The sequence below is a fragment of the Oryctolagus cuniculus genome, chromosome 2 (genome assembly GCF_051225735.1).
Source record: "Oryctolagus cuniculus isolate XC-2025 breed Fujian yellow rabbit chromosome 2, ASM5122573v1, whole genome shotgun sequence".
NCBI classification, from domain to species: Eukaryota; Metazoa; Chordata; class Mammalia; order Lagomorpha; family Leporidae; genus Oryctolagus; species Oryctolagus cuniculus.
In genome coordinates, this window is record NC_142868.1 from 170,759,082 (window position 1) to 170,783,825 (window position 24,744).

The window sequence follows — 24,744 nt, forward strand, 5'->3', positions numbered from 1 at the left end:
TTTTCACAATTATTGCATTTAATCAAGAACATATATTTGTACGAAGACTTGGTCACAACCCTAAAACTTTTCTAACTTCGTATTACACACAACATGGGATACTTTTATTGGCAGTGAAGAGGTAAACCACCACTGTGTCAGCTGCAGTGTAGGAAATGTGCTCCCTTTATTCTGAGTTCTTGGGCAGACTGAGGGGTAACAAGGCCAATCTGAAGCATCACCTCCAAGCAAGGTCAGCAAAGCCAGCCACAGGCGCCACAGAGGGTCTTGACGGCCGTGCTTCTGTCTGGTGACTTCCACCACGGAGTCTCTGATGAGGCAGCAGCGCAAAAAAGTGAAATCTTTCTCCCATCTTCTTAGGGTTCATGAGCATATCATATCCCTGAAGTAACTGTTCCCTAACTGAAGGCTCGTGTGATTTATCTGCAAGAATCTGAAAAGAAAACCTGACTCAGCAAAAAGATTGAGTAGAAGAGAGTGCCAGTTACATGTAGCAGTGCAGATGAGTCCGGTACCCCAGTGAGGCAGTGCTCACAATGGGATTCCTACTTACCTACCTAAGGATCAGGGGTACTTACTGAAAACTGCAGTTTGCTGCGATTTGCATTTTTAACCAATAGTCCCAAATGGTTTGATGTCCAAGAAGGTTTAAGTATTTTTGGAAGAGCCTTAGAAAATTCATAGCCATGAGTATGATTTTTTTAGTAAACAGGAACACTATTTGAAGTGTTAATTCTCTCTCATGGAGAATCGCCAGGCTGTGCCACCCTCCAGCTGTCTGGTCACAAACTCCTGCACTACTTACTGAAAAGCTTGGAGCACAAAGCATCTGGCCAAAGGAACCTTAGGGCCGGCTGACCTTACTGTTTAGAGTCATTTTCAAAACACTATGAAAAATATTAATGAGAGTGACGTATACCTTCAGCCGAACATCAATGCCCATATTTTTTAAAAATGTTTGTTGTGTTATTGGGCCCAGCGAGGCTACTTGTCCTTGTGCCATTCTGCGCAGGTAACTGAAGTCCACGTCAGCTGTTAGGTCTGCCATTCCTGGGGCGATCAACACATCATGCAGCTTGTGGCCACAGAATCCCTGCAACACAGAGAAAGGCATTCCTACCCTTTTATGGTTACCACTCGCAAGGTTAGACACACACTATCGTGTTAGCACATCTTTACGCGGCAGCTCCTAACAAGGAACACATGGCCTAACCCTGTGATTCACAATAGACACTACACAGGAGCACCTTTTCAAGTAAGATGCTGTGTGGAAAATCAGATATAAAGTAGACAGTTGGGGTGGCAACAGATACTGCCCTTCACATTATTTAACATTTTCACTGAAGATTGTGGTGCTGAATGACACCTTATTCTCGGATGGGCAGGTTATCAGAGTCTCAGCCGTGTTTTACAGAGGATCTCCATCAGCCACGTGTGTCTGAATCGCCTGGTGTTACTGGACTCCACCCAGACGTGATCAGTCAAAATCCTGGAGGTGAGCTAGGGAATTGCATATAACAAACGCTCCAGGTTGCTTTGAGATACAATAAACTCATAAATTCAGAACCACCACATGCAGAAAATGACTAGTAGCAAATAGTTAAATGCGTTTCAGTCAAGTAGCTGTATAACTGAACAGAACTGACTGAAGAACATTAAGAATCCATGTTTAGGAAAGGTAAAAATACATTTCAAGAGAAAGATCTATCAAAAATGTGATTTAAAAAGTCTGACTACTACAGCTAGGTTAACTGCAGATAAGTATCAAGAAAACCTCTGAATGTAGACAATGCAGAAAAGTTTAAGAAACTGAAGACCTCTTTCCCTTTGTATTATTCTGGTATGTCTTCAATGAGGGGCGGGCGTTTTGGCACAGGTTAGGCCTCCACTTGGGATGCCAGCATCCCATATCAGAGTGCCAGTTACCTCCCACTTCTAATCCAGCTCCCTGCTAATGCACTTGGGAGAGCAGCAAAAGATGGCTCAAAACTGTGGGCCCCTGCCACTCACATGCGTGACTGGGATGGGCTCCAGGCTCCTGGCTTCGGCCTGGCCCAGTCCCGGCTGTTGCAGCCATCTGGGGAATGAGTCAGCAGATGAAGACGTGTCTCTCCACACTGCCCCCTTCTCTGTCCCTCTGCCTTGAAAATAAATAAGTTTTTGGTGTTTTTTTTTTTTTTTTTTTTTTTTTTTTTAATCCTCAATGAGATTCCCTCTAGCAATGAAATCCTTATAAAGCAAGTAACTGAGTTACACATACTCTGAAGGTATCCGTCTTTGTTCCATCATGGCCGTAATCAGCAATCAGCGCAGCACCTCCAGTCAGTGCAATACGTTGAGAAAGTTCCTGAATGACGACACCGGCGTCAGGACACACTTCAACGTGATCCCTTTTTTCATCGTGCTGGTAAAGGAACAGTTGAAAGAGTCAAAACAAATCCTGTCAAAGAAATGCTACTTCAGGGATTCTTGGCTCTGTCTACAATAAGCATTTCTGAGTTACAATAAAAATAAATGCCTTCTCAACATACTCATGTTCTCTACACTCATGGGCATCCGTTTTCTGAAACAGAACTCCTGGGTCGTTTGACGCTGTTCACTAAATTTACAAAGACATGTTGATCTATTTAATAAAAAAGATGCATGCCTTCCGAAACCCCAGAAACCCAAGAACATTATCACTTCATTTATGTAAAATTACTTAGTTATGGTAAGTCTTATAAATACATGCCACTGGGTTTAAAACATGGAAAAAAATATTTTTATTTTGCCAAGAACAGTGCCTGGCACATAACAGGCACTTTTAAAATTGTCAGAGTTCCAGGCTCCTGCCTTCAGCCTGGCCCAGCCCTGGCCATTGTAGCCATTTGGGAAGTGAACCAGCAGATGGATGGTATCTCTCCCTCTCTACTCTCTTCCAAATAAATAAATCTTTAAAAAAAGAAATGGTGCTAGGAGGGCCAGCACTCTGATGCAGGGGGCTAAGCTGCTGCCTGGAATGCTGGCGTCCCATATCTAAGCATCAGTTCGAGTTCCAGTTGCCCTACTTCCAGGCCGTGTCCCTGCTAATATGCCTGTGAGGCAGCATATAATGGCCCAAGTAGTTTTTTAGTTCCTGTCTCCCTGGCTGCTGAAGCCATCTGGGAAGTGAACAACTAGATGGAAAATCTGTCTCTCACTCTGTCACTCTATCAACAAACCAAAAAAATTGTGCTGAGAAGCAGCAACTGGTGCAGTGGTTAGCACGTCACTTGGGATATCCCATACTGAGTCTCAGCTCTGCTGCCTATCACAGCTTCCTGCTAATGTGTACCCTGGAAGGCAGAAGATGATGGCTCAAGAACTCGGGTCCCTGCCACACACATGGGAGATCTGCATCCAAATCTGGGCTCCAAACTGCAGCCTGGCCCAGCCCCAGCTGTTGCAGGCACTTAGTGAACTAGCAGATGAAAGATCTCCCCAACCCTACCCTACCTTTCAAATAAAATGAAAACTTTACAAAGAAACAGATTTCGGGGCCAACATTGTGGTGTAGTGGGTAGAGCTGCCGCCTGCAGTGCTGGCATCCCATATGGGCACCAGTTCAAGACCTGGCTGTTCCACTTCCGATCCAGCTCTCTGCTATGGCCTGGGAAAGCAGTGGAAGATGGCCCAAGTCCTGGCTCCTGGCTTCAGATTGGCACAGCTCAGGCCTTTGTGGCCACGTGGGGAGTGAACCAGCGGATGGAAGACCTCTCTCTCTGCCTCTCCTCTCTGTGTGTAACTCTTTCAAGTAAATAAATTAAAAAAAATATAGACTTCTAAAAAATTATGCTGAAAGACTAAATGATATAAATCCAACATAACAAAACAGACCCTATTAAGTATATTATGAAGCCATCTGTTGGGACACAAAGTCTCCCAGCAACAGGACGTGTATCCAGAAACATCAGCTAACAAACAGGTGCCAATGTACCTGAGAGCTTTATTAGCCAATACGTTCAACTATTAAGTAAAATGTAAAATGACAACACGTATCAACTTGACTGGTGTACTTCTGGTCCCTCTTACCCCTCTACTAACATGAACTAATGACTCGCCCTCATGTTTCTGCCTAGCACGGCACAGACTCACACAACAGGTGCAGAGTCCGATTCAGAGTCGGATCTCGGCTTATTAGGAGATGAAGTCACTTAACCTTCCTGGCTGTTTCTTTATACTTACATGTGTCAATTGTGAGGATTAAATAAAGTAATAACCACTTAACCTCTAGTGCTGTTAAACAAATGACTGCGGTTTCACATGAGAACCATGAGTCCGCTTCCTGAGGCCAGGCTCCCTCTCATCGCAGCCTGCTCTGCACCGAGGTGCCAGGCTGTGCTACCACTCGCCCCACCCACAGAAAGGGGGACGTCCCTCCCTCCTACGTCAGTGCTCATCACATCCGAGTTTACAAAGAATCCTAACTCCCAGGCCCAGGCACTCAGCTCTTAGTAGCTCTATGAATTTGTCAATTAGGTATTGAGAATATGACAAAATAAAAGCATTGATGTTTTAACCTGATAACTTATACTTTGCAGAAAAAATTTAATGCATAGGCTTCGCAAGCTTTTAAAAATGGCTAACTTTTGAGAAGTTCTTAGTTACAGCTCAAAAAGTAGAAATCTTTGAGCTGGAAAAAAAAAAGGTATAGAGGCAGGAACCACAGCACTGGCATCCTACATAGGCCCTGGTTCAAGTCCCAGCTGCTCCACTTCTGATCCAGCTCCCTGCTAATGCACCAGGGAAAGCAGCAGAGGATGGCCCAAGTGCTTGGGCCCCTGTACCCATGTGGGAGACCTAGAGGAAGCTCCTGGCTCCTGGCTTTGGACCAGCCCAGTCCCTGCCATTGCAGCCATTTGCGAATGAAACCAGAAGATGGAAGACCTCTCTGTCTCTCCCTCACTCTATCTCTGCCTTTCACATAAATAAATATTCTTTAAAAAGGACTAGTATCACTTCCATCTTAACCATCCTTTACAAAATTTTAATTGAAAACAAACAAAAAAATGCTCACTACACTTAAATACTTTTAAAAACACAGTATAAAAAGCAGGCAATCCAAGGCCCAAACATTCCTGAGAAATACACGTTTTTTCCTGAATCTTTAAACAACCAGGATGGGCATCTGGTGCAACAGGTAGGGCACCAGTTGGGACCCTCGCATCACATACTGGAGTGCCTGGGTTCGAGTCCTGGTCCCGCTTCCAATTCCAGCTTCCTACTAATGAAGACTCTAGAAGACAGTAGTGACAGCTCAAATAACCGGTTATTGCCACCCACATGATCAGGTTCAATGCTCCTGGCTTCAACCTGGCCCAGCCCTGGCTATTGGAGGCATCTGGGGAGTAGACCTGCACATAGAAGATCTCTGTCTCTGTGTCTTTCAAATAAGTAATAGATACAACACCAAAGTGCACAGGCTCTTGTGATCATTCCTCGAAACCCATAGAAAGCAGTCAAGAATCAAATTTAGACCCGGGTGGAAGCATGGGAAAGAAGGCACACTCCGGCCCAAGGACAGCAGTGGTGATGAAACTTAACAGTTGTTTTGAGAATGATAAAATACAGAGTAACACATGCAAACTGTTACCAGCTGCCAGCGTTACTTTACTACAGTCTGTGCTAGCCTGCTCCCACAGACGTCACACTCTTCCCACCAAGTGGACAACATTACCGCCACCCGACAGTCTGGAAGCAGAGCAGGCACCGACTCTGCTGAGTGGGAGCTGACTGATTTTCCGTCGTTACATGACATCAAGGCCACACACTTAAGACATGATTGTAACCCATTTTCTTCGCTCTAGATCCTCTGCACTTTTCACTATCAATAAAAACTTCTTGGGGCCGCCGCCTGCAGTACCAGCTTCCCATGTGGGCACCGGTTCAAGTCCCGGCTGCTCCTCTTCCAACCCAGCTCTCTGCTGTGGCCTGAGAAAGCAGATGATGGCCCAAGTCCGTGGGCCACTGCACCGTGTGGGAGACCCGCAAGAAGCTCCTGGCTTCAGATCAGTCCAGCTTCAGCTGTCGTGGCAATTTGGAGAGTGAACCAGCAGATGAAACACCTCTCTCTCTGTCTCTATAACCCTGCTTTTCTAATAAATAAATAAATCTTTAAAAAATAAATAAAAACCACTCATCTGTTCCTAGCAACTCTGCCTGTAAGGGGACTGTAAAACAGTAACTCAGAAATCAGACTTGGAAGATTATTAGCAATAAAAGAAACAGAGAAAAAAAACTGTATTCCTACGTGTATGAAGGCTTCTGCTGGGGTGGCACAAGGCGCCAAGACAAACCTCAGTTTATCAGAAACTTGCGGATCAGTATCGATGAGCACTTCTCGCCATCCTTGTGGAGTTTTCTAAACAACAAAACACATTTTTGTAAGTTCTCAAAATCGCCTCTACCAAAAATAACTATTAGCTTTCTCCTCAGAAAATCAGTAGCAGATACATGTAGAAGAACAAACACCTCACTGTGTAAAACCTCAAATGCTTCACTGCATTTCCTTGGAACGACTCTGAGCAGACGGCAGGTGTGCACTGCTGATGCATGAGAAACAGTAACGGAGCAGGCGATGAGAAAAAGCAAGGAGCATGGGCAGGGCCTCCCAAACGGAAATGAACCAGGAGCTGACTACCACACGCTTGTGAACACACGAGTGCACCTCGGTGAGAACTGCTCTGAGCCACAGGAGTTAACAGCAGGCAGAGGCCGGCACCGCGGCTCAGTAGGCTAATCCTCCGCCTGTGGCGCCGGCACACCGGGTTCTAGTCCCGGTCGGGGCGACGGATTCTGTCCCGGTTGCCCCTCTTCCAGGCCAGCTCTCTGCTGTGGCCAGGGAGTGCAGTGGAGGATGGCCCAGGTGCTTGGGCCCTGCACCCCATGGGAGACCAGGAGAAGCACCTGGCTCCTGGCTTCGGATCGGCACAGCGCAGGCCTTAGCGGCCATTTGGGAGGTGAACCAACAGAAAAAAGGAAGATCTTTCTCTCTCTCTAACTCTGTTTGTAAAAAAAAAAAAACACAGTAGGCAGAAATATACTGCCACCAAACCTTAAATTTCCTCTCACAAAGAACAAAGAAAAATTCTGATCTTTGGAATCTTAAAATTTTGCTAAAAGGAATCCTTTACTACCCATACAACCCCTTAGCACCTTCCATTCCCCCACTTCATCCCAGAAGAACTAAGAATTCTTTCTTTTTTATTTAATTTTTTTTTTTTTTTTTTGACAGGCAGAGTGGACAGTGAGAGAGAGAGATAGAGAGAAAGGTCTTCCTTTGCCGTTGGTTCACCCTCCAATGGCCGTCACGGCCGGCGCACCGCGCTGATCTGATGGCAGGAGCCAGGTGCTTCTCCTGGTCTCCCATAGGGTGCAGGGCCCAAGCACTTGGGCCATCCTCCACTGCACTCCCGGGCCACAGCAGAGAGCTGGCCTGGAAGAGGGGCAACTGGGACAGAATCTGGCGCCCCGACCGGGACTAGAACCCGGTGTGCCAGCGCCGCAAGGCAGAGGATTAGCCTAGTGAGCTGCGGGGCCGGCCAAGAATTCTTAACCATCAGGGTGATCTAGTCGAACGTTGAGACATATGCCTCCCACATTGGACTACCTGGGCTCAGCCCAGGCTCTGGCTCCTGATCCCACCTGCCTGCTCACGTTGACCCTGGGGAGAGGTGATGGTTAAAGTAACTGGGTCCCTGACACATCCACATGGGAGGTCTAGATTGAATTCCCAGCTTCCAGCTTTGGCTGTTGCAGGAAATTGGAGAGTGAATCAGCAGATGGGAGAGATGTGTGTGTCTCTCTCTCTCTCAAATTTTTCTTTTATTCTAAATAATTCCCCCAGAAACATTAACAATTTAATATTTTTGTTTTTCAATCATTTGTTAATCAAATAAAGGTTAAAAATAATCTTAATAAACAATGTTCACAGACCAAGTAAATACATGTGCATTCTTGCAACTGCAGGCCTTTTGTTACTCAATTAAAAACTTGAGGGGCCGGTGCTGTGGCACAGCATATTAAAGCCCTGGCCTAAGGCACCGGCATCCTCTATGGGTGCCAGTTCTAGTCCTGGCTGCTCCTCTTCCAATCCAGCTCTCTGCTATGGCCTGGGGAAGCAGTAGAAGATGGCCCAAGTCCTTTGGCCCCTGCACCCATGTGGGATACCCAGAAAAAGTTCCTGGCTCCTGGTTTTGGATAGCACAGCTCCGGCTGTTGCGGCCATCTGGGGAGTGAACCAGTGGATGGAAGACCTCTCTAACTTTCTCTGTAACTCTTTCAAATAAATAAAATAAATCTTTTTTAAAAAAATACTTGAGGTTTTTCTCCAATACCTGAAACTTATGCACAGGAAGAACATCGAAGAATTCATGTGCAAGATAAAAGCTGTATCCTATTTTAAAAGAGAAGAAAATAATCAATGTTTCAGCATCTTAAAATTCTTTTCAACTATAAAAAATAAACTGCCTAGCTCAATACTGTGACCTGTGATGCTTCCATTATCATCACTACCACAGAATTCTCCTCTTTGTGGAAACCTACTCTGTAGAGCACATGATGAGTTATGATTGTTCTCATTCTTCATGTAACAGAGAACTGAAATACTGGAGTATCAGTTAAATCTTTTAGTCAGTGCTAACTCAAAGAAATCAGAACTCAAATGTGTTACCTGCAAGAGAATCTGAATTTCTTAAAATTATCTAGAAAGCTTTAGGTGCCTTGCTGCAGATCATATCTCCACTTTAAGTCTCAGCCAGGGGGGCCGGCGCTGTGGCGTAGCGGGTAAAGCTGCCATCTGCAGCGCCAGCATCCTACTTGGGTGCCGGTTCAGCTGCTCCACTTCCGATCCAGCTCCCTCTAACGCAATGCCCTGGGAAAGCAGTGGAAGATGGCCTAAGTGCTTGAGCCTACCAGCAGATAGAAGACCTCTCTCTTTTTCTCTAACTCAGCCTTTCAAATACATTAAAATGAATCTTGAAAAAAACAAAAGTTTCAGCCAGGCCTCTCTAAAAGGAGATGCACAGCAGCGCAGGATTTTATCACCACACCCTGCGAGCCTTTAGGCAAGAAAGGACTTTGAAGATGAAATGATTAAACTATGCCTGTCAACCAACGCCCTGCCTTCAGCCCCAGCTGCGCTGAGCTGCCGCCTCATCATCAGGACCACCTCGGCCCAAGGGAAATGCTGGCACTTATAGTGGAGATCCACACGAAACACACTGCTCCTGCATGTCAGGCTAGGCCAGCTTCTACTACAATGCTGTTTCTACAAAAATAATTACTCTAGGATAAGGGAATTGGCAACAGTAACCCAAAGTAAAAGGTTATGGTTATCTATCACTACCGTTAGGGGCTGTGATTAAAATTCTTCCACTAGTCAATGTAATTACCTTTTGGGACATCTTGCAGATTTCGGTACCAGCAAACTGGAATCCCAGTCTTAGAAACACCTTTCATGTACACTGGGGAGTCAGCATTCCGCTCTAACGGGACCTTCTCTTCAGTCAGCGTCACTGCTTGAATCTCACTTAGTTTTTGGCTCACCTCCACCAGATGTATGGAAATGTCACAGTTTTTCAACACAGATCCAAGCTGATTAAACACCTAGTTACAAAAGGAAAAAAAAAATCAGTAAGTAGATTTTAAATTTTCTAACCATTTACCTCAGTAACTTAGAAATATTTAGTAGCAAAATGATTTGTTCCTTTACCCGGGCTGCTTTCCAGGAGTTTATAAGAACCTACTAGAGTTCTTAAGCATAATCTGTGTAAGAAGTGAATGATGCATAATTTGGCTTCCTAATGATAAATTATGATTAACAAATGAAAATACAAGATTAGATCCAATAACAAACAATGGTTTAGATTATATATATATATTTTTTTTTTTTTTTTTTTTTTTTGGACAGGCAGAGTTAGACAGTGAGAGAGAGAGACAGAGAGAAAGGTCTTCCTTCCATTGGCTCACTCCCCAAATGGCCGCTATGGCTGGAGCTGCACTGATCCGAAGCCAAGAGCCACGTGCTTCTTCCTGGTCTCCCATGTGGGTGCAGGGCCCAAGCACTTGGGCCATCCTCTACTGCCTTCCCGGGTCACAGTAGAGAGCTGGACTGGAAGAGGAGCAACCGGGACAGAATCCGGCGCCCCGACCAGGACTAGAACCTGGGGTGCCGGCACCGCAAGCAGAGAGTTAGCCAAGTGAGCCATGGCGCCGGCCTAGATTATATTGTTTTAAAAACACTTCCATGGGGGGCTGGCACTGTGGCAAAGCAGGTTAAGCCACTGCCTGTGATGCTGCCATCCCATATGCTCACCCTTCAAGTCCCAACTGTTTCTATTCTGATCCAGCTCCCCACCCCCTTTTTTTTTTTTAAGATTTTATTTATTTATTTGAGAGGTAGAGTTACAGTGAGAGGGAGAGACAGAGAGAGAGGTCTTTCATCTGCTGGTTCATTCCCCAAATGGCCACAACGGCCAGAGCTGTGCTGATCTGAAGCCAGGAGCTTCTTTCAGGTCTCCCATGTGGGTGCAGGGGCCCAAGGACTTGGGCCATTTTCCACTGCTCTCCCAGGCCATAGCAGAGTCCAGCTTCCTTCTAATGCACCTGGGGAAGCAGTGTGAATGGCTCCAGTACTTCGGCCCTGGAGACCTGGATGAAGTTCCTGGCTTTGGTCTGGCTCAGTCCTGACCATTGCAGCCATTTCGGGAGTGAACCAGCAGATGGAAGATCTGTCTCTCCTCCTCTCTCTGTAACTCTCTGCCTTTGAAATAAACAAACAAACTCAATCTTAAAAAAAAAATAGACACAGAAATAAAATGTACATAGCTTTAGCAAAGCCTCCATGTCTCTGAAATAATCTTATCTTTGAGATGAGATGTTCTCAGGGAATTCAATGTTAACGACAGGGGCCAGTGTTGTGGCGTACCAGGAAAAGCCACCACCTGCAGTGCCGGCTTGTATGGGCACCACTTTGAATTTCAGCTTCTCTTCTTCCAATCCAGCTCCCTGCTAATGCACCTGAGAAAGCAGTGGAGGATGGCCCAAGTGCTTGGGCCCCAGCACCCACAGGGGAGACACAAGAAGATCCTGGCTTCCGACAGGACCAGCCTGACCATTGCCGCCATCTGGGGAGTGTCCCAGCAGATGGAAGAGCTGTCTCCCACTCTCTTGCTATAAATCTGCCTTTCAAATAAATAAATCTTTAAAGGGAACGTTAATGGAAGCGATAACTCAAAAAGTTAGCTCCACAATCCTATCACATTTTAATTTTTCTTAGCTACACAATATATTTTTACTGTTATAAACATACAGGGGAGGAAAAAATAGTGTTTTGCCAATATTTAATGCTAAAATTTAATGCCAAAAAGAAAAAAGTACATCTCTACTCTTCATCTGAATTTAATTCTCATTGGTCATTTGCCTCTTACTTTTAAGGTATGAATATGTAAATACAGAATGATTTCTCCAAATTTGAGGATTTTTTAAAAACAAAAAAAAAGATTTATTAGGGCTGGTGCTGTGGTGTAGCAGGTAAAGCCTCCACCTTCAGTTCTGGCATCACATATGGGTGGCCAGTTCGAGTCTTGGCTGTTCCACTTCCAATCCAGCTCCCTGCTGATGTACCTGGGAAAGCAGTGGAAGATGGCCCAAGTTCTTGGGCCCTTGCACCCATGTGAGACACCCAGAAGAAGCTCCAGGCTCCTGGCTTCAGATCAGCCCAACTCTGGCTGTTGTGGCTGTTTGGGAAGTAAACCAGCAGACGGAAGACCTCTCTCTCTCTCTGCAACTCTGCCTTTCAAATAAATATATAAATCTTTAAAAAAAAAAAAAAACAAATTTATTTATTTGAAAGAGTTACACAGAGAGCAAGAGGAAGAGACAGAGAGAGATCTTCCACCCACTGGTTCCCTCCCCAAATGGCTACATCAGCCAAGGCTGGGTAAAGCCCAAGCCAGGAGCTTCTTCCAGATTTTCCAAGTGGGTGCAAGGGCCTAAGCATTTGGTCACCCTCTGCTGCTTTCCCAGGCCATTAGCAGAGAGCTGGATCAGAGTGGAGCAGCTGGGTCTCGAACCAGTGCCCATATGGGATGGCCAGCGCTGTAGGCAGAGGCTTTACTTGCTACGCCACAACACCGGCCCCCCAAATTGAGTTTTGAGATGAAATTGGGAAAAACGTCCCACCAGAAAAATCCCTCAAAAGTAAAACCCAAATACAAACAGTGGCAGGCATCTGGCAGAGCAGATAAAAGGCCAGCTGGGATGCCTGAATGCTGATTCAAAGAGCTTGGGCTCAAATCTCTGCTCCACCCCCAAGGCCAGCTTCCTGCTAACACACAACCTCAGAGACACCAGGTGATGGCTCAGAGAGTTGTGGGGGAACCTGGATTGAGTTCCCACCATCTGGCTTTGGGCTGACCCAGCCTTGGCCATTGTGGGCATCTGTGCTGTCCCAGTCTCTCTCAGTGTCTCTTTGCCTTTCAGACAAATTAAAAAATAAGATTTGGTCCCTAGGGTGGTACTACTGGCAGGTGGTGGAATTCTTAGGAGGTGGGGCCTCACAGGAGACCCTGGAGTGAGGTCAGTGGGGCTGTGCTCCATGGAGGTGGTCTTCATGTGACGTCCTGACTTCACACAAATGGATCAATGTCAAAGCCCGAGTTTGAGCCCACCCCCCTGCTTCCTGGCCTGCCAGGCAACCCGTCCTCCACAGAAGCTCTGCAATTACCTTCCGGACCCTCACCAGCTGCCCAATCTTGGACTTGCACCCCCGAATTTGTAAGCCTAAATTCTTTTTCTGTTTACAAAGTTAGTCGCCTGAGGGATTTTGCTGTGGTAACCAAAATCTAATACAACGTACACTGGACTTAGAGACACACTCTTATTACTCACCCTCAAAATATCCCCTGCGAGGGTTCCCCTACCAGGGCCCAGTTCCACCAGCTGGAAAGCTGCACTTTTTCCAGTGGCCATCCACTCACTAATGAACCATATCCCTAGCAGCTGTGACACAGAAAAAAAAATTAAAATATAAAGTATAAAAGTATACCACAAGATTCCACATAGTTACACACACTGTGCCCCCCCCCCCCCAAAATTTACAAACAACCATATCTAGGTTATTTAACATGGACATATTTGGATACACACACAGGAACTTCACAGGGGCCATGTGACAATACACACCATTAGAAGCTTAATAAAGGGATATAAAAGTCCCAGGACACAGGTAAGAAGATACCACTTATGGAAAGGTATTAGCATTTGAAAGCAAATATACATATATGAAATGGTATTATGCCATTTCTTCATATTCACCTGATTTAAATAATTAAGTGGCTCTTAGGTATACTTGGTTGTTTAATACCAAGGTTCTAACGCATCTTGTGCACTACCTGTTTCTAAATTCATCAAAGGTACTTCTGCTTCTTCCCTTCACCTGTCCCTCTCACCTCTCCATTACCTTTTCCAGAGTGAACTATCAACTTCTCAAATGTCCTCACCACCATGTGCCTTGCTCTATTGCCTTTCCATTTCCTCTGTATATGCTAAAAAGCCAAAACTGTGATCAATCAGTCTATAGGACAGTGACAGAAATACAATTTGATCTGCTCCCAAGCTACAGTATGAGTTTCTTTCATAATTTACATTGGATATTACCTCCCCAAAGATCTGACTTATTTCAGGTGAAGTAACGAAATCTCCTTTTTCTCCCAGCATGTCACGGTACACATAATATCCCTGAGTAAAAAGAGAAAACAAATTGATTTCAAAGAAGGCTTTTCAGACCACCTCCAAATTCTTACAATAATGTATATAATGAAATAATTGCCTAGCAGGAAACTTCTTTCTCTAAATACTGCTGAGAAGGATAAATATAGTGTCTTTACTTAAATTTTACAAATCAATCATTATCTTGCAGATCTGGTTTAAAAAAAAAAAAGTTACTCTGACTAAAGGTGGGAGTGCTGCACTCTATCCCTACACTCCACACCCTTCCTCCCTCCCTGCTCCCACAACCTAACACACTAACACCCTGCCTGCCCCTCCAGGCTCCTCTCCACAACCCTGACTTTCCATTTCAAACTAGCCTTGCCTACTGATAAGGTTCTGCCTTCTGCCCCGGGAGCTGGTTACATGAGAGTCTCCACTTGATGAAAACTCCTCGAGCTGCATGCTTGCAAGTTATACCGTTTTCTACGTAAGCATGCATCACAAATTAAAAGCTTTTCTTTTTCAAATAAGCTCCACTTGTCCACACATCCAGGTTATTAAAAGTCGCACCCTACTCCCTTCGTTTCTCCCTGGCAATCTTACACGCATCCTTTGAATCTACTCAAATCCACTTCCGCCAACCTCCTCCTCCAGTCCTCCAGCCTGTTCCAGGGCTTCCTTCCTGACCTGACTCATGCACCTGTGTTCTTCGCCAGAAAGAACAGTTCCCTGGGGGACAGGACTATGTGTCACTTAGCATCCTGGCCTGAATTTTCACAGAATGTCAAATCTCCAAAAAGCACTGACAACTCTGTTAAACAAGCCCCTCACTCCAGCACCTCACTCTCTGCTGTGACACAGGCTCCGGTTCCCAGGCAGGAAGGGAGAATGTTATACAAGCATACTTCCTCAGCTTCCCACCTGCCCCTGTTCTCACCGAGGAACTCACCAGGGTGAAATCCCTGCACCTTCCCTTCTGACCCACTCCTAACCCCTGCACTGTGCTGAGTTGCCATCTTCACTCAACATCTTATCATCTCATTCTTACCATCTCTCTTCTGTGACAGCTTCACCATTTCCCCCTCAGCATTAAAACAAATCAAGGGGCCAGTGCTCTGGTGCAGTGGGTAAAGCCACTGCCTGCAGTGCCAGCATCTCATATGGGCACCAGTTTGAGTCCCAGCTGTTCCACTTCTGATCCAGCTCTCTGCTGTGGCCTGGGAAAGCAGTAGAAGATGGCCCAAGTCCTTGGGCCCCTGCATCTGCGTGGGAGACGCAGAAGAAACCCCAGGCTCCTGGCTCCAGCCATTGCAGCTATTTGGAGAGTGGGCCAGCAGATGGAAGACTTCTCTAACTCTGCCTTTCAAATAAATAAATAAATCTTTAAAAAAAGAAATCAACTCATTCCTATCTTAAAAATATTGCTTTCCACTCCACACAGCATCTCCCTTCTAGTTGTCCTCTTTTCCTTCATAGGTCAGCATTTCAGGAGTGTCCAACTCCTCCATGTGGTACAAACCACTGCAGTAGCTTAGTGAAGCCTACAGTAGATCCTTTCATAAAATGTTTTTATATGCACAGAACTTAAAACACACAGAATGACAGAAGAAATCAACTGAATATTTATCAAGTGTTTAAAGGTATGATATAATGAAAGGTTATATATATACTTCTTTACAAGTATTTTAAAAAACAAAATCAAGCCCATGCCGCGGTTCACTAGGCTAATCCTCCGCCTTGCGGCGCTGGCACACCGGGTTCTAGTCCCGGTTGCCCCTCTTCCAGGCCAGCTCTCTGCTGTGGCCCAGGAGTGCAGTGGAGGATGGCCCAAGTGCTTGGGCCCTGCACCCCATGGGACACCAGGAGAAGTACCTGGCTCCTGCCATTGGATCAGTGCGGTGCGCCGGCCGCGGCGGCCATTGGAGGGTGAACCAACGGCAAAGGAAGACCTTTCTCTCTGTCTCTCTCTCTCACTGTCCACTCTGCCTGTCAAAAAATAAAAAATTAAAGTTAAAAAAATCAAGCTAAAGACCTAATGATTAATGAGGTTTTTGAAGTAGAAATGAGCACAGTGGTACTTTGAGAAGCCTGTGATGACCACTGTATTGTGACGATATCAGATGTACTGCAATAGTATCAGCAATTTTCACTGATGACAAAGTCACAGATATTGCTCATTACCTGAGTTCATAACAGAAGAAATGCTAAATTTCAGTTGTAAGTCAATAAAAATAATGGCATAAATTTTTTCCCATCCAAGTTCATGAGGCCAATCATTTCTATCAAGAGTCTCTTGGGTAAGGACCCCAACTCTAGGGACAGCATTGTGGTACAATGGGTTAAGCCACTGAATGTGATGCTGGCATCCCACAGGAGTGCCAGATCCAGTCCCAGCTGCTCCACTGCTAATCCAGTTCCCTGCTAACGCACCTGGGAAAACAGTGGAAGACAGCCCCAGTGTTTGGGCCCCGGCAACCGTGTGGGAGACACTGATGGAGTTCCAGGTTCCTGGCTCAGCCTCAGCCCCAGCCTTAGCAGTTGAGATCACTTAGGAAGTAAGCCAGCACCTACCTCTCTCACACCTTGCTTTCAAATAAATAAATCTTTGTCAGACCTCAATCGTGAATTCCGGACTTATTCCAAATCTTACTACTGGGAGGCCTGCCTTTTTGTAGGTCCTTTCTCCCTGGTTCTCTGCCATTTAACACCATGTACATACTGATGACAACCAAATTTACTCATCTCCAGTCTTTCCTCTGGATTCCACCCTTTTTTAAAGATTTATTTATTTTATTTATTTGAAAGACAGAGTTACAGAGAGAGGTAGAAGACAGAAAGAGAAGTCTTCCATCCGATGGTTCACTCCCTAATTGGCCGCAACAGCCGGAGCTGTGCTGATCCAAAGCCAGGAGCCAGGAGCCAGGAGCTTCTTCTGTGTCTCCCACGTGGGTGCAGGGGCCCAGGGACTTGAGCCATCTTCTACTGCTTTCCCAGGCCATAGTAGAGAGCTGGATCAGAAGAGGAGCAGCTGGGACTAGAACCAGCGCCCATATGGGATGCTGGTGCTTCAGGCCAGGGCTTTAACCCGCTGGGTCACAGCGCCAGCCCCTTGATCTATTTATTTGAAAGGCAGAGTTACAGAAAGGGAAAGAGAGAGAGAAAGAGAAAGAGAGAAGTCTTCCATCTGCTGGTTCACTTCCCAAAGAGCCGCAAAGGCCAGAGCTAGACTGGTCTGAAGTCAGGAGCTTCTTCCGGATCCAGAGCCAGGAGCCAGGAGCTTCTGTGTCTCCCACGTGGGTGCAGGGGCCCAAGTACTTGGGCCATCCTCCTCTGCTTTCCCAGGCACATTAGCAGGGAGCCAAATCAGAAGTAGAGCAGCCAGAACTGGACCCAAATGGGAAGAAGCAGGCAGTAGCTTTACCTGCTAGGCCACAGTGCTGGCCCCTGAATTCCACGCTTAACAGTCAACTGCCCCCTTACTATCTCCACCTGAATATCATTGCCATCACAGTATGCGTAAGACTCAGCACCTGATATAGATCCTTTTCTCAGGACTCCTACAAACGTAATCCTCTTGTCTCAATCTCAACACCAAAAACACGACCATCACCCAATCAATTGCTCAAGCTAAAAATCCAGAAATCAGTCATGAATCTACCTTTTCTTTCACCCTGCCACACCAATCCACTAGCAAACGCCGTCACCCACTTGTCACCCCATTTCCACTACCACCACACTAGGTGAGGCCTCCCCCTCACAGCCATTGCCCACAGGCATTAAAGACCCCTGCCTTTAACACACCCCTGGGCGCAGGAGTCACTCCACCACATCCAACTGCAATAGGCCAACCCAACCCCAGAATTCCCCATGTCACATCTCAACCCAGCAACACGTGAGATATTCCAAACTAAAGGGCTACAGGCTTTCCCCAAATGCCTCCGTAGGGCTTGCAGGTCAGAAAGCTGCGACTCTGCTTCACCCTAGAACACTAACGACCGTGACCCCCCACTCTCAGGAAAACCAGAATACAACACGCTTCCGAATCCCGACACAGGCAGCATTCCAGGCAGCTGGTCTCCCCCTCCGCACTTCCTTCTCCAACAGCGACGATGCACCATGCACCAGCAGCACTGCAGGAAAGTCATCCGCCCCTCCCCACAGAAACCCGAGCGGCTTCACTCTGCTTCTGAAACACCCTTGGAGCTTGCCCTCTGCTCTCAGGCGCTGCCGCCGACGTGACCCAGCCCTGACGACTGACAGATTAATTTACCCACTCCCACGTCTTCGGGGATGGCTCTTCCCTAGGTACCCCCGAGCGCGGCTGCGGACCTTCAGGCCTCCCTGCCTTGACCCCACCTTGCAAACCTGCCGGCACCGGCCGATCCTTAGGCTCCCCGACCCATACCTTGGCTGGATTGGTCAACACCTCCTTCATGTACTCGGCCACAGTGATGGGGCCAGTGGACTTTATTTTATACACCAGATGCCGCAGCATTGGCGTCGTCGGGTTCTTTTCTGCCCGCTCATTCCCAGTGCAAAAGCATTTCCCTCTCCAAAGACAGGGAAAGACTGGGGAAGAAAACAGATTAAACAGGTCCATTGAGAATATCAGTCTTCACACGAGCAAGCACCTTTCAACCCAACTTCGTTAACCCTTACCCCACAGGCTGACTCCGTGCGGAGGACGCCCAAGCGCGTCGAGACTTCTCCCCCCACCACGCAGCCCCCCGGCGTCTGCGGCCAGACTCCTCTCCACCCAGAGTGCCTCAAGCTGGATGTGAGCGTCCGGACCCCAGAAGCCCCCAGCTGAAGAACTGGGACAGAACCCCAAGTAGTACGGGTTCTGCAGCACTGACACTTACCCCCGCGCGCCGCAGAGCACAGCCAAGCCCGACCGGACAGCAGCAGGACGCTCATGCCGAGCTCGGCTGCCCGGGGACGCACCGCCCCGGGGGGTGGGGATTGCAGCCATTTCCGGGAGAGAACACGCCCCCTGCAGGAAGTACGTCACGGGACAAGCGGAAGTGAGCTGTGGCGCTTGCGTGCGCGGCGCGTTGGTCATGGCTGCCCCCAAGGCGCGTTTGGAGTTCCACGCCAAGCGGCCCTGGCGCGGGGAGGAAGCAGTGGGCGATCCTGACGAAGAGGACGAGGATGATAGCGGAGAAGCCGAGAATGGGTTCACCCTGGAGGAAGTGTTACGGCTCGGAGGCACCAAAGTAAGGGCCGGAGGGCCCCAGGGGAACGGGGACTGGGGCCGGGGAAAGCCCACCGCTCGCGCCGAGAGGGAAAGGAATCCTGGACCACCCAGCCGCGGAATGTGCTTGTCGCATTTCCAGCACTTCTCTCCACTGCCTTTTACGAATCGAACCCTTCAGGTTGATCTTTTATGCCTTTTTCGGGTAGTGGACTATCCTCCCCTTCTGTTGACGTGAAACATCCGTCACTTCATCTGGTCGGAGAGAACGGACTTTCCCCGGTCCTGACCTCGCGGCGTGAATGTTTTCAACGCCAGGGATGCTCGTTTCTGTTAGTGCTCTGGGCCGCTTAAGAGTGAACCAGGAGGATGAGAGAGGACGGACGGTACCGTTTGAAGTGACTTGATCGGGGCCGCATCACCGAGGTGTTTTAGCAAGAACCTGAAGGAGAAGTAGCGTGCAGTCTAGTCAGATGGCACAGCGAATGCAGGGAGGCGGGAGTGTCTGACATGTCCCCTGAGCGGTGCAGATGCCGCGTAGCTGAAGCAGGGTGAGGTAAGGAGAGAGTAGCAACAAATAGGCTCAGGAGTAAGAGGGCCGGCTTTTGCTGTAAATTTGATGCGAAATCTTTGCGAGATGTTTAAGCAAATACATGATAAGATTTGGCTTTTTTTTATATATATATACTCTTGTGAGTGAAGGCAGGTTAGAGGCAGGACCAATGCAGCCTACACAGTGTGCTCTGGACTTGGGTTATATATAATGTTTTAGTAGGTGATATAAAAACAGGAAACAAAAATTATAGGAGGAAAGAGTTATGTGGTGAAAAGCCTCCTTTCCCACTTTTATCTCTAAACAGGCATTTCCCTTCTGGGGAACACTTATTTCTTCAAGTGCGTTTTTTATCTTCTATGAATATTCTGTACCTCTCCAAGCAAATACACAGTTACATATGTAATATATATATATATATATGTGTTGTGTTTTACACAGATAGTACCATGGTGCATAGAGCTACCCATATTTTGCATCTAACCAGCCATTTATTGTGGATTTTAAGTTGTTGCCAGTCTTTTTGTTATTTTAAGTAATACTATAGTGAATAATGTTAAGCATATTTCCCCCCATTTCTAGGGATATGTGTGATCTAAATTTGTAGAAATGAAACTACTGGATCAAAGGATGTGTATGCTCTGAAGTTGGTAAACTGACCTCTTTAGAGGTTGTGCCAGTTTACACTCATATCATCCATGTATGAAAGTACCCTTCCTCCCACACCCTCCCCCTAACCACCTGTCATAATTTTTATGTAGCATTGTTTCAATTTGGATAACCGAAAATTTGTAGTTTTTTAGAACAGTTTTTCCTACGAACTGTTCATCTCTATATAATTTTCCATTGGGTTGTCACTTTTTTTTTTTTTTTAAGATATGTTTATTAGAAAGACAATGACAAATGGAAAGTGAGAGACAGAAAGAGATCTTGCATCTCCTGGTTCAGTCCCCAAATGCCCATGACAGCCAGAGTTAGGCCAAGCTTGAGCAAGGAGCCGGGAACGCAAGCCAGGTCTCCCAGGTGGGTGACTTGGGTCATCATCTGCTTCTCCCAGGGGCATTAGCTTGAAGCTGGATCAGAATAGGAAGCAGAGTTTGATCCCAGGCACTCCGGTGTGGGAAATAGGCATCTCAGACAGCTGCTTCATGCCCTGTACCATAACACTTGCCTCTGTTTGCCACTTTCTTATTGATGTCTAGGAGCTTTCATGTTAAGCCAAATTTGATAGGAGTAGCTGGTATTTTTTATATTTACCTTTTGATTTTTCTGTCCCTTTTGTGTGTGAGAAAATAATGAACATACTGATGCTTTGCTTTGTGGGCCCTCATGTCAGATATGAAAATGCTTTCCCTGTACTGAAATTATTTTGTTAGTTATGTGGTGCTTTCTTCCATTATTTTATGGCTTTATTTACATTTAAACCTTTCATCCATGAAGTATTTGGGAGTAGAGCGGCAGCCCAAGTATTACCATAATTCAATTTCATTAATTTAAAAGAAACTGTTGGGTTTTCTTAAAATATAGCTTTAACTTTATGTTTTTGTGCAGCAAGATTACCTTATGCTGGCTACTTTGGATGAGAATGAAGAAGTGGTGGATGGAGGCAAAAAAGGAACAATTGATGACCTTCAGCAGGGTGAATTGGAAGCATTTATTCAAAATCTTAGTTTGGCCAAGTATGCAAAATCTTTAATTGAAGAAGATGCACCAGTTGAAAAAGAAAGTACCAGCAAAAGAGAAGTGAAAGTATCTAAAGTTGATAATAAAAAGCAAAATCAAACCAAAAGTGAAAAGACATCCATCAGTAAGGTAAAAAATAAGAATAAACCAGAATGTTCTAATGAGAACAAAAGTACCACACCAAAAGTAAAGAAAGATAAACAACAGGACATCTTTGAGTTTTCTGAGAGACAGACATTGTTACTTAAGCCTGAAGGCAAATGGTATGATCTGGAGTATAGCAATGAATACTCTTTGGAACCCCAGCCTCGGGATGTTGTGTCCAAGTACAAAACCCTGGCTCAGAAGCTGTATGAGCATGAAATCCACTTATTCAAAAGTAAAACAAACAATCAAAAGGGAGGCTCTTCTACCTGGATGAAGGTAATTGTGTCATCAGGGACGCTAGGTGACAGAATGGCAGCCATGATTCTTCTTATTCAGGAGGATGCTGTTCATACGCTCGAGTTTGTAGAAACTCTGGTGAACCTTGTTAAAAAGAAGGGCAGCAAACAGCAATGCCTCATGGCTTTGGATACGTTCAAAGAGCTACTCATTACAGACCTTTTACCGGACAGTCGGAAGCTCCGCATTTTCAGCCAGCGTCCTTTCAGCAAACTAGAACTGCTGTCCAGTGGCAACAAGGACTCAAGAGATAGAAGACTGATATTATGGTATTTTGAACACCAGCTGAAACACTTAGTAGCTGAATTTGTGCAGGTTTTAGAAACTTTAAGTCACGATTCCTTAGTAACCACTAAAACTCGAGCCCTTCTAGCAGCACATGAGCTGCTTTGTAACAAGCCGGAGGAAGAAAAGGCGCTGCTTGTGCAGGTGGTAAATAAACTGGGAGATCCTCAGAACAGAATAGCCACCAAAGCCTCTCATCTGTTAGAGACTTTACTTTGTAAACATCCCAATATGAAAGGAGTTGTGTGTGGTGAAGTAGAAAGGCTACTGTTTCGCTCGAATATCAGCACCAAAGCTCAATATTATGCAATTTGTTTTTTAAATCAAATGGCCCTCTCCCATGAAGAAAGTGATTTGGCTAGCAAATTAATAACTCTTTATTTTTGTTTTTTTCGGACTTATGTCAAGAAAAAAGATATTGAGTCAAAGATGCTTAGTGCCCTTTTAACAGGTGTGAATAGGGCATACCCTTATGCCCAGGCTGGTGATGATAAAGTGAGGGAGCAGATTGACACGCTGTTTAAAGTGCTGCATGTTGTGAATTTTAACACCAGCGTGCAGGCTTTAATGCTGCTTTTCCAAGTGATGAATTCTCAGCAGACAATATCAGATCGATATTACACAGCATTATACAGGTAAGTACTAAGCATTCCAATATATGAATGTGAAGAAAAACTTGAGTATAGGACATGCAGTGACCCTCTGTGGGGCAAGAGAAAAAGTTCGAAAACTGATTTCAGACCCTTCTTAGCAACTTGCTACTCACCAACATTAAGTAACTTGTTCTTTGTTTCCTTGATGAACACAAACTATATTAGATGGTTTGAATACATTGTTTTCTATTTTGAGAAGCTGTTGAAATACCAAAAAGTATCCATGCCACCTGATATCCAAAGTTAACTTCTTGCTCTATTTTAAATCTTCTGGAATGCTAAGTAAAATAGGTCTGCAGGTGTAAGTGAAGCTTCTGTATCCTCATTTCTGTATCTCCGCCCTCCTGTCCTTCACACAGCCATTTAGTAATTCATTCAGCAAGCATATTTGGATGCTTCCCTGGGCTGCCCATGTGCCACATGCTCAGGATGTGACAGCTGAACAAAAGTCCCAACCCCTAGAAGCATTAACAAATTATGTCAGATGCAGAGTGTTGGAGGTTGCAGTTGAACAGGGAGGTTAAGATTTTATTTGCTGAACATGGCAGTTGTAACTCACCCATTGAAGTATGATATTTTTGAGCAATGTGCAAATCCTTCAGAACTATTCAAGTACACCAACAAGTTATGTTCAAGAATTTATTTCCTTGTAATTCACTTATATAAGTTTACATATCTGTAGCAAGTGAGAAAATGTAAAGTGGTAGATAATATCTTAGACTTAAACCATCAACTTGGTTTGAGTCCTGGCCATGAGTTTGCTATGTAGCTTTGAGCAAGTTACTTAATCCTCTTTAAAAACCCTATTGGTAGGCCCCAGCGCCGTGGCTCACTTGGCTAATCCTCGTGTGGCGCCAGCATCCCATATGGGCACCAGGTTTTAGTCCCGGTTGCTCCTCTTCCAGTCCAGCTCTCTGCTTTGGCCCCAGGAAGGCAGTGGAGGATGGCCCAAGTGCTTGGGCCCTGCACCCGCATGGGAGACCAGGAGGAAGCACCTGGCTCCTGGCTTCGGATCAGAGCAGCGCTGGCCTTAGCGGCCATTTGGGGAGTGAACCAACAGAGGGAAGATCTTTCTCTCTCTCTCTCTCTCTCTCACTCTTACTCTCACTCTCACTCTCACTGTCTAACTCTGCCTGTCAAATAAATAAATAAAAAATCTTATATAAAAAAAAAAAAACCCTACTGGTAGAGGCGGGCATTGTGGTGTATCAGGTAAACTGCCCCCTGTAGCACCAGCATCCCATATGGGCACCAGTTCACGTCCCAGCTGTTCCACTTCCAATCCAGCTGTCTGCTAATGTACCTGGGAAAGCAGCAGAAGGTGGTCCAAGTGTTTGGGCCCCTGCATCTACAAGGGAGACCTGGAAGAAGCTCCTGGCTCCTGGCTTCAGACTAGCCCAGCCCTGGCCATTAGAGCCATTTGGGGAGTGAACCAGTAGATAGAAGATCTCTCTGTCTCCCTCTTTCTCTCTCTGTCTCTCTGCCTCTGCCTTCCTTTTCTCTGTAACTCTGCATTTCAAGTAAATAAATAAATCTTTTTTTAAAAAAAAAACTTATTCATAGATATAGTTAATTGCATTTTATTGTGCCTCAATGTATTTGTAAAATGGAAAGGAAAGCACCTCTTAACAGTTAATATGAAAATTGTCTAAGGCTATGCAGCTAGTAAATGACAAAATTGGGACCGTAATGAATGATGAGCTAATGCACATGTTAACCTATATAATCTTCCTATGTATGTTCAGTGTGTAACAGTGCCTAACACAGTAAATGCTGTGTAAATGCTGACAGCTGTACTTGTGCATATTTCTTTCATTTAATCCTCTCAACAGCTGTCTGGTTTGAGGTACAGTGATTTGTGCAGGGTGATACAGATATTAAGAGATTCAGCGAGGAGCCAAATCCGGGTAGACTGGCTTTGGAATTCATGATGTTTGGTGGCATTGATTGCTCTGGGACACTAAAAAGAACTTCAGGAGCATTTCCACAACTCTGAGGAGTCTGCAGAGTTTTTGAAGTAATAGATACTTGACATTTTTAAGTTTGGAAAAGTTCCAAGGCTGAAAATATAGAAGCTTGGGAATCCTTGTTTGTTTTTGTTGAACTTTTGAGAGTCTTGGAAGCTACTGTTTTTTTTTTTTAAGATTTTATTTATTTACTTGAGAGGCAGTTAAAGACAGCGAGAGGGAGAGAGAGAGAGG

At 45.7% G+C, this 24,744-nt stretch overlaps 2 protein-coding genes across 10 annotated transcripts in view; one reads left to right on the forward strand and one right to left on the reverse strand.

Moving 5' to 3' along the window:
• On the reverse strand, window positions 1-18,725 carry NDUFAF7 (NADH:ubiquinone oxidoreductase complex assembly factor 7). 8 transcript variants are annotated; one of them, XR_016230469.1, is made up of 10 exons: window positions 18,594-18,725; window positions 18,137-18,300; window positions 13,678-13,758; window positions 12,910-13,020; window positions 9,411-9,624; window positions 8,355-8,413; window positions 6,315-6,379; window positions 2,261-2,404; window positions 920-1,093; window positions 1-433 (listed from the first exon to the last, which is right to left on the reverse strand). XR_016230469.1 is itself a non-coding variant. In XM_002709761.6 (10 exons), exons 1-10 carry the CDS (start codon window positions 18,646-18,648, stop codon window positions 218-220), a joined length of 1,329 nt encoding a protein of 442 aa, XP_002709807.3. In that variant the 5' UTR covers window positions 18,649-18,725; the 3' UTR covers window positions 1-217. The 8 variants fall into 8 exon arrangements, 5 of the variants coding, with proteins under 5 accessions (XP_002709807.3, XP_089183857.1, XP_051695660.3 ...); XM_002709761.6 differs by having other exon boundaries at window positions 6,269-6,379; XR_016230471.1 differs by lacking the exon at window positions 8,355-8,413.
• CEBPZ (CCAAT enhancer binding protein zeta) overlaps window positions 18,679-24,744 on the forward strand; it is a 24,380-nt gene continuing 18,314 nt past the window's right edge. The window contains exons 1-2 of one of the 2 annotated variants that reach the window (XM_002709920.6): window positions 18,679-18,947; window positions 21,030-22,525. In XM_002709920.6, the coding sequence (XP_002709966.4) occupies window positions 18,792-18,947; window positions 21,030-22,525 (1,652 nt within the window). In that variant the 5' untranslated portion in view covers window positions 18,679-18,791. The remainder of the gene's footprint in view (window positions 18,948-21,029; window positions 22,526-24,744) is intronic. The other variant, XM_089327729.1, reaches the window with a different exon arrangement.